Source organism: Poecilia reticulata, chromosome 6 (assembly GCF_904066995.2).
Source record: "Poecilia reticulata chromosome 6, P_reticulata-male-v2, whole genome shotgun sequence".
In the NCBI taxonomy this organism is placed as follows: domain Eukaryota; kingdom Metazoa; phylum Chordata; class Actinopteri; order Cyprinodontiformes; family Poeciliidae; genus Poecilia; species Poecilia reticulata.
In genome coordinates, this window is record NC_088835.1 from 27,937,529 (window position 1) to 27,947,064 (window position 9,536).

The following is a 9,536-nucleotide window of genomic DNA, read 5'->3' on the forward strand; positions in this document are numbered from 1 at the left end:
GCTCAATGATGACACTAATCAGCATTTTGTCCAATAAAGACAGTGAATGCAGCATCTTTCTTACCAGCAACTACAGTGAGTTCAGCAAATTAAATAAGAAAAGTGAGTGGAGCATTTTGTTCCATAATGACATAAAATGCAGCATTTAGTCCAGTATTGACAAAAAGTTAAGGATTTTGTCACATAATGTCAGTGAATGCAACATTTTGTTCCATTGGGACAGTGAATGCAGCATTCTTTTTCCGTGTTCACTGAATGCAACATTTGCGTCACAGAAACGTGATAGTAACTTTTTTCTTTATCTGCATCACTCTGTTTTGTCACTCTTTCCATATTCTGTGTTTAATAACATTATAAATTAACTTTTTCAGCATTTATAAGTAAAATAATATTTTTTTATTGAATTGTTCATCTGTTAAATTAGCTGAGCAATAGCTGAGGGTTTAACTCATAACACTTTTTAATTATGAAACAGATTTTTATTTTCAAAAGAAAGTTTAGGAGGTGAAATAAATTGACCTCCTTCCCTGTTAGGAGCTGAACCCAGAGTCCCCGAACCTCAGGTTGGGAACCACAAAGCTTTGTCCGGAACTCAGGTGTTCTAAGTGTTCACCTGCATGGCTCTGCTGAGGCGGGAGCGTCAGAAAGTGAAGGAGGTGCGTGTCTGAGGAGGAGGAGGAGCTCAGCCTCTCCTCCCTCTGCGTGTCTTCAGTGTGTCCGTGGGTTCCGCGGCAGCCGGAGTGGAGAAGCGGTTGCAGAAACTCAGCCTGCACCTGAACGCACCTGCGATGCTCCTGGATGCTCCTGTCCGCGCTCTCCTCCTTCTGAGTGGGGAAACTCTCCGATGTGAGCTCGTTTGTGCGTAAAAGTGTCCGGCTCCGTCATGGCCTATCCTCAGGGGTTCCTCTTCCAGCCCTCCGTGTCCCTGGCTCTGCCCTTCAGCTCCGGGATCATCCTGGGTCAGAGGACCGAGGGCTCAGCCTTTGCTCCGTACTCCTCATCCGCGACCTCCTCCCCCGGATTCAGCTCCCACTCGCCGTACGGAGGAGAGCCGCGGGCCGCCGCCACCATCAGCTCCTTCATGGTGAGTGTCGGGTCCGAGCTGCGGGGGTTCTGCTTTCTGCGTTCAGGTGCGGGACAGAAAGTGAAAGAAAAGTCTGAGAGGAGCGGAAAATTATAAATGTGTGCGTAAAAACTGACTTTAGAGAATGTTTTGAAGATTTTAAGTAAGAAATGTAAAAGATAAATCTTTCTCGGGAATATTTACTCTAACTTTTATATCAACTATTTCGATTAATCAAAGCGATAGATAGATAGATAGATAGATAGATAGATAGATAGATAGATAGATAGATAGATAGATAGATAGATAGATAGATAGATAGATAGATAGATAGATAGATAGATAGATAGATAGATAGATAGATAGATATCATTATGTCAGACAAGAAAACACAGTACCAAATTGCTCAACTTGTAAAAATTACTGTAAACTATAGCAGACATAGATAAAAGCCATACATTATCATTGCCTTTATAAAATAATGGTCCAAGCTAAAAAAAAAATCACCACCTCTTATGTTTTAGGCAAAAAGAAAATAACATTTGGCAAAACCTGACTTTAGGAAGGTGAAGTTATATAAATTTGAATGTCCAGCCATAATTCCAGTCTGTAATCTTTAATCGCTCCTCACACATTGTATTTTTACCTTTAATTGTTTTTGTTTGACTCAGCAACCATATTTCTTTTTTTTTGTTTGTTTGTTTGTTTGTTTGTTTAAATTGACAATAATATTGTGGTCACTTCTAGGTTGTTTCTGCATCTTCACTGCCTTGGGCACAAATCAGATTAAATTACTTCTGTTTTCCTCACTAAAATAATCCCATCCAGATTAGGAATCTGCTTCAGCGTCTCCCCAGACTAAAGTAAGATTTTAATGTTGCAGAACCCGGGCTACGATCCATCCTCCGGCGTCTCCGGATCCTTGGACTACCATGCCTTCGGGCCCCTGGGGGCCTACCCGTACGGAGACCCGACCTACAGGAAGAACGCCACGCGGGACGCCACGGCCACGCTCAAGGCCTGGCTGAACGAGCATCGAAAGAACCCGTACCCCACCAAGGGGGAGAAGATCATGCTGGCCATCATCACCAAGATGACGCTGACGCAGGTCTCCACCTGGTTCGCCAACGCTCGGCGGCGGCTGAAGAAGGAGAACAAGATGACGTGGACGCCACGGAACCGGAGCGAGGACGAGGAGGAGGAGGACGCCATCGACCTGGAGCGCACCGAGGAAGACGACGAGCCACTGAAGCTGACCGAGGAGGAGACGGAGCTGCGGAGCGACAGCGGTGAGTGGTTACAGGAGGGTCAGCTGCACCGATTAATCGATTGCTCAATCATCAATTAACTGATCACTTCTGTTTTAAATTCAAATTCAGAAATATTTTATTGATCCCAAAGAGAAATAAATGCTGCCACTCTTATGCATTCAAAACTCTTCAAAGAGTTATCTAAAATAATTGATTAATCGTGATTAATTGATTAGTGAAATAATCGTCAACTAATTCAGTAATGATTAATCATTAACTGGAGTACAAAGACTCCAATAAAAGGCCGTTTGCTGAAAGAAGAACACACTCAGAGCAGAAATTAAGCCAAAACTGTACAAAAATACATGCATTGTTTTAAGATAAGAAAAAACTTGTTTGTAAATACCCAAAACTCCTCAAGTATCATAGTTCACGTGGTTTAAATGAGGTAAAAATAAATCAAATAAGCTTCTTTTGCCATATAATTATTTTAATTTAAAAAATAGTCAGCAGATTAATCCTACACTGATGTTAAGTCAGATAAAAGTGATGAGTTTTTCCACAAGAAGTTAATTTTTAGCTGTAGATGCATCTTTTGATGCAAAAGATCTGGCATCCACTGAAGCAATGTTATTGGACTTTAAGCAATAAAATTTTGTTTTTTTCCCCTTATTTAAAAAGGGTATTATTTACTTGCATCTTTTAATGTATTTCTAAAATTGCATAAAAAGGCTTAGATAAAAAAATATACAGAACGTGGCAGTTATTTGTATGCGATTAATTGCCAGAATAATTGCTTAATCGATAACTAAATAAATTGATACCGAAGCACAGATGAAGATGAATTGGACGGTGGAGGATTTTCAGACCTGGAAGAGAGAAAGCAGAGGATGGAGCTGGAGGCTGCATATGCAAAAACAGATGCAGATTCCCAGAGACGACGAGAAGGAACCGTTTATTTCATCTGAAGCTTTTATTTCCTCAAAATATCCAACAGTATAAAAATCTGATTTTCTACAGATTAGGTGCTGCATTTTCCAGAAAATCTGGAAAAAATGTGTAGATAAATAGAAAAAAACTAAAATAATCAGATTTGTCTGAGTTTAAATCATTTTTGTCTTTAAAATCTGACAGCTTGATCATTTTTAATATTTTAAGAGGATTTTTTATTCAGTCTGCCAAAAGAAACTTTGACATTAGGATAATTAACAGATAATCTCTTATTCCCATATTTTTCCGATCTGCTCTGTTCATAGAAAATCCTGCAGGTTCAGATAAATAGATGAGGTGAATCTGCTCTGAGGTTTAATTTTCAATCAGACTGAATCCTGGAGGAGAATCTGATTTTCCTGTCATTTAAACGTGACTGGAACCAAAAATCTGATCATCACAATTTCTGATTTTAACTTCCTGAGTTCATCTTGTGTTATTTGTTGGTTTTTAATTTTCTGCTGCAGAAATTTCTGATTAATTTCTTTATCTACAAAAGTAAAAAAATATTCAGAATTTTCAAAAGTGTACAGATTGATTGGTTCTGACCAACAGACAACCGGGATTCTGTTTTCCGATTTATTTAGTTTTTTTTGTCTAGGTCTGTATTAAAATTAGTAAAAAATATCCCCATTTATTGTTCTGGACCATTTTATTCTATTCCTTAGAGGTGAGCAGATCAATCCAGAATATTGATACCATATCAGTATCGAATCGATAATTGGCGTGGCGAGATTAATACTTCAGCTTCAAAATATGTCATATTGAATTTCTATTTAATTTATCCTAACGTTTGTACTGCAGTTTCTCAAAAAAGTTGTTTTGATATGCTCTCAAATAAAAAAATAATTTTTTGCACTTTAGTTCTGAAAAATCCCACACAAAATTGTTCTGTCCTATTATTTTGTGTATCATATTAATATGTTATTGAAATATTTTGTAGATACATGTAAACTTCATTCAAGTTCTAACAAAATAATTCAAAGGAAAAACCACAAAATCATCTGAAGATCATAAGTTTGATGATTTGTCAATAAAAAAGAATCATATCGGTATTGGTATCACCGATACCGACTGACCCACTTTGCTTAGTGCGGACCTGCTCTAATTAGTTACTGTACAAACTTGTCAGTTTGGGCCCAGTTTGTTTTGTTACAGCTTGGACTGTTCTGTTCTGATCAGGATGCAAGTTATTGATTGAGTTTATCTGAAGTTGATTAATCTGATCATGACTGATAAGTTGCCATTTTCTTAAAAAACTTGAGTTTTCTCACATCAGTCTTAAGGACTACGTTTTCATAATATGCTGAATTAAAAAGAAAACAACATTAAATTTGAGCTTTTTTGTCAGCTGTCTTAAATACTGATTGAATAAGTAGATAATTGTGGTTTTCTCAAATTATTACACTGAGACATATTTATAAACAAAACAGGAACCTCTTAGGTTGCTGATTTAAAAAAAATAAAAGAAGACAATCAATCCTGAAAGAAGAGAGAGATATTCAAAGTACGATTTGTGGTTGCTCTCAAAAGAAAGCTAAAACTCTGTGAAGTGCTTTAACTCAGAAGTGCTTACTGACATCATGGTTTCTTTTTCATTATCAATCACATTTTCGGTTTTCGCTTTTTTTCCCCCATCACATCATCGCCTTTGTAGCACATCAATAATTTTTGGTTTGCATCGTCATGCAGCTCGGCTGAAAGAGCGATACTAAAGTAAAACTTAAGGAGTTTGTCGGGTGTTAGCAGAACCTCATAAGTTGCATTTTCCATAACAAACCGGACTCTTGTTTGTATCGTTTCTCTTTCCCGTTCTGAGAAACCGCCGCCATTTTTGTTTCTGTATCAACGGCTCCGCTTAATAACCAGCGGCGCCCTCTGCAGGACGGCGGCCAAACTACGACACTAAAAGAAGGCCTAAGCGGACGTTATTAGTTCATTCATTGGAACTAACTTTGAAATGAAATTAAATCATTATATACTTAGAGAAAGTAAAATATCACAGAAAAAAAGTAACAAAAAAGGCAAACTTATTCAATCATAGGCATAATTGTCTCATCCAAATATGTCACATTTTATACATATTTACACGTCTCATGTCAGAATTTCTGCTCTTTGCAAATTATATCTATTAAATTAATGCATTGTTAAGATGTTTACTATCTAAAGTCTCCTGTAAGATATCCATACAGCATTTGTTAATAAGTCGATTAATTGTTTCTCTCCCTGGTTCTGGTTCAGACCCAGATTTTTCTGTTTCTCATTGATTCTGTTTTGTTTGTTTTATTTTTTCTTGTTCTCTTGTTCTAATCCACTTCTCTTCTCTCCACAGGCATCCATCACCCCTCCGCCTCAGATTCCAGCCGGTTGGCATTCCGGGAGGACCCTGGCACCGACCGGGCCCCTTTGGACCAGAGGTTGCCCCATGTTGCGGCCGCTCCTCACACCGGGCCCCTGGAGGCCCTCAGAGCCTCTGGATCCGAGCGTACGTCATCACCGAGCTCCTTGGATTCTTGCGGCGCCACCCAGGGGCCGAACCCGGCCCCGAAGCCCAAACTGTGGTCCCTGGCTGAAATCGCAACGTCTGTGGACAAAAACACAGGAAGTAGCGACTCGCCGCAGAGCAGGGGGCGGAGCTCTCTGAGCCACGGCCCCGCCCTGCCGAGGCACCTGTACTACGCCTCCCCGTTCATCCCTGGATACTCCAGCTTCAGGCCGCTGGGGCCCCTGCAGGGAGGCCCCTGCTCACACATTAACGGATTACAGCAGAAGATGCTGCAGCGGGCCGATGCCGCAGCCAGGGACTGCCGACTGCGCAGACAGAGCCAGACAGAGCTGCAGGAGCTAAAGAGAGGCATGACGAACGTGTAGCTGCTCAGAGAATCCTGCTGAACTTTGACCCCGAGACAGTTCTACAGCTTTTCTATGTTGATCAGATGTAATCTTTGTAGTGCGTTTCTGCACCCAACATGATATGTCATTGATTAAAAAATAGTTTTATTAAGATGAAAGTGAGCGCCTGCGTTTGTTGGCAGAAGGTTCCTCCGGCCGCACTGCAAAAACAGAAAAACACAAAACCACATCAAATATTTTTTGATCTGGTTTATAGTGCAAATAGAAACCAGCGCACTTAAAATAAGACAAAACTAACTTACAAATAGCTTTTCAGCAAAATATTGAAGTTTTTAAAGTTAATAATTCCTTAATATTGCTGAAAAAGTTCTAGCTCCTCTTGCAGATTATTCTACTTGTAACAAGATATTTTCCCATGTTATAAGTTGAATAATCTGCCAGTGGAACTAGAACTTTTTAATCAATATTAAAGCATTATTTACTTAAAATAATCTCTTTTAGCTTGCTGAATATTACTTGTACACGACTTTTGTCTTGTTTCATGTTTAGTGAGGTATTTACACAAGAAACTAAACCAAAAATATTTGAAAATATTTAGTGATTTTGCAGTGCGCAGAAGATCAAAATTTTTTTTTATCAGTCGGGTTTATTAAGCTGCTTCTTTAAAGCGAAGATCAGTTTCAAAAGTGCCAAAACGACGCGTCAGTGCTGTGGGTTACTAATGCGACATTATTGGAGTTTGTGTTTTCTGAAATACTAAAAAATAAAAGACAGATAAATATTACTAAATATAAAGTATGGCTAGACAATACAATTAAAAAACAGAAAATCTCACCAAGTACTTTGTGTCTAGACTCTTGGCAAATATCTTAATACACTTGAAATAAGACAAAACTAACTTACAACTAACTTTTTAGCAAGATAAAGGAGCTTATTTTAAGCCAATAATTCCTTAATATTGATTAAGTAGTACTAGTTCCACTGGCAGATTATTCCCCTTGTAACAAGATATTTTCCCATGTTATAAGTAAAATAATATGCCAGTGGAACTAGAACTTTTTCATCAATATTAAAGAAGTATTGGCAAAATTAAAACGATACAAATGCAGGAAAATATTCTCAAAAGGTTAGTTTTATTTCAGTCATCCCTTCTGTGACTTGTACAATGGAGTATTACAATCAGGCAACAAAATTTGTAAAAATTGTTTAATGACTATAATATTGTCATAATAGCAGATTAAAGACGCAAAAATAAAAAAGTCTGAAAATTAGAAGAAGAAAAGTCGCTTTAATGAGAAAAGTGTTTCTCTAAAGTTATTTAAAGCTAATGTGGAAGTCGTTTCAAAGTCCTGTCACATTGATAATATTTTGATGGTACCAGTAGCAGGACTTTTGCTGATTAATCTGTTAAAAGATGAAGTATTTTCTTTTTTGTAAAATCGATACTAAAGTATAACTTTACAAGATGCTCAACATTACTCATTTTGATTTTTTGGCATTTTTGTGCCGGAGTTCTCGTAAAATTACTACTTCATTCTCCTAATATTCTGACTTCATTCTCATAATTTAAAAATAATCTTACTCTGGTCCTGCTACTTTGTGGTGGAGTTAACCCGAATTCAAAGTCCAAATAAAGAGAAGCTGTAAAACACGATTGTCAAACAAGATGGCGGCTCTGGGCGCGCTGACATCACTCTGAATTATGGAAATCAAAGTATTGGTAAAAAAAAAATTCAGATTTTCCAAAGTCTTCAAAAACCAAATAAAAGCTTAATAGATAAAATAGAAAAAAAATCTTCAAAACTGAATCTTTTATGTGACATTTCAGCTAATCTGCTAGAGTCGAGCAAAGGTGAGAGACCCTGCTGCATTAAAGTTTTAAAGTAAAGTTCAGTTTTCTGTCTGACAGATGATGATTTTATAGTCTGAATATTATTCCAAATATATAAACTTAATTTAAAAACACAGAAAATCAATAATGTTTTAACAAATTGAGCAGCTATTTCACTCATGGAGGATGAGAAGAAATAAAAAATCTAATTTAATTTTCCTAACAGAGTGTACATTTAAAACCACACAACTGGACCCAAAACAAAGCACAAAACTAAATATGTATTGGTTTTTACTGAATTTTTCCTTTTAAGAGTTTTAAACCTCAAAGAAAAAAATTATCTACTTCAGTTTTCTGGAAAATAACATTTGCTTCACGCTGGATGGAAAATTGTTAAATTGCTGTGGCTTAGCGCAGAGCGGTTTTAAATGTGAAACACCAAGGTGTCTCTGTGTGTGGTGAAAGGTGTTGCTCACAGCGAGTGAGAGGGTTACTCAATGCCAGTTCACACTCAGCGACATCGGCTGACGACTAAAAATCCATCCATCCAAATTTGAGTTTGTATTGAGCTGCTGTGTTTGCATAAGTTCACTGCAAAAACAGAAAATCTTACCAAGTAATTTTGCGTCTAGTTTCTAGTGCAAATGTCTTAGTTCACTTGAAATAAGACTAACAAAAGTAACCTTTTAGCAATATGTAGAAGTAAATAATTCCTTAATATTGATGAAAAAAAATACTAGTTCTGTTGACAGATTATTTCACTTATAATAAGACATTTTTCCATGGTTATAAATTTATTTATCTGCCAATGGAACAAGTATTTTTCATCAATATTATTTATTTACTTAAAACAAGTTTCTATATCTTGCTAAAAAGTTACTTTTAAGTTAGTTTTGTCCTATTTCAGGTGTGCTAAATCTTACTTAGTAAGATTTTGTTTTTGCAGTGTAACCTTCAACTGTTACCGGATGTTTAACAAATGTCTGCAGGTCTAACTGTGCAGCTCTGTTCAGTAAACTCCAAATGGGCCGTAATTTAAAATAAAACCATGATTTCTCAAATTTTCCTTCCCTTGATACAGATTTTCCTATAATTTTTGGTCCAATTTTAATCTAGATTTAATCTGATCTAGATTGATGCTGAGCTCTGATTCTTGATTCTGAAAAGACTGAATGAACAGATCAATCACTCTAATCAGATTCTGGACAGATTCCAGAAACACTGCAAAAACACAAAATTTTACCAAGTATTTTTGGTCTAGTTTCTAGTGAAAATATCTCATTACACTTGAAAAAAAGACAAAACTAACTTACAAGGACCATTTCAGAAAGATATAGGAGCTTGTTTTAAGTCAGTTGTTCCTTAATATTGATTTAAAAAAAGTTCTGGTTCCACTGACAGATTATTTCACTTATAACAAGATACTTTTCTCATGTTATAATCAGTGGAACTAAAACTTTTACATCAATATTACAAAATTATTGCCTTAAAACAAGGGACTACATCTTGCTCAAATGTTACTTGTTAGTTTTGTCTAATTTCAAGTGTA

General features: G+C 36.8%; 1 protein-coding gene across 1 annotated transcript; it reads left to right on the forward strand.

Moving 5' to 3' along the window:
* The first annotated feature begins 654 nt into the window (after positions 1 to 654).
* irx5b (iroquois homeobox 5b) lies at positions 655 to 6,307 on the forward strand. Its single transcript, XM_008412638.3, has 3 exons — positions 655 to 1,084; positions 1,947 to 2,352; positions 5,636 to 6,307. The coding sequence occupies exons 1-3, from the start codon at positions 884 to 886 to the stop codon at positions 6,172 to 6,174; spliced, it is 1,146 nt and encodes a 381-aa protein (XP_008410860.1). The 5' UTR covers positions 655 to 883; the 3' UTR covers positions 6,175 to 6,307.
* Positions 6,308 to 9,536: the final 3,229 nt, after the last annotated feature.

Excerpts from the sequence above, each read along its gene's own strand:
- irx5b (XM_008412638.3), top strand. The coding sequence starts at position 884 with ATGGCCTATCCTCAGGGGTTCCTCTTCCAGCCCTCCGTGTCCCTGGCT. Across the intron at positions 1,085-1,946 it reads CCACCATCAGCTCCTTCATG|AACCCGGGCTACGATCCATC; the intron begins GTGAGTGTCGGG and ends TTAATGTTGCAG. Across the intron at positions 2,353-5,635 it reads GGAGCTGCGGAGCGACAGCG|GCATCCATCACCCCTCCGCC; the intron begins GTGAGTGGTTAC and ends TTCTCTCCACAG.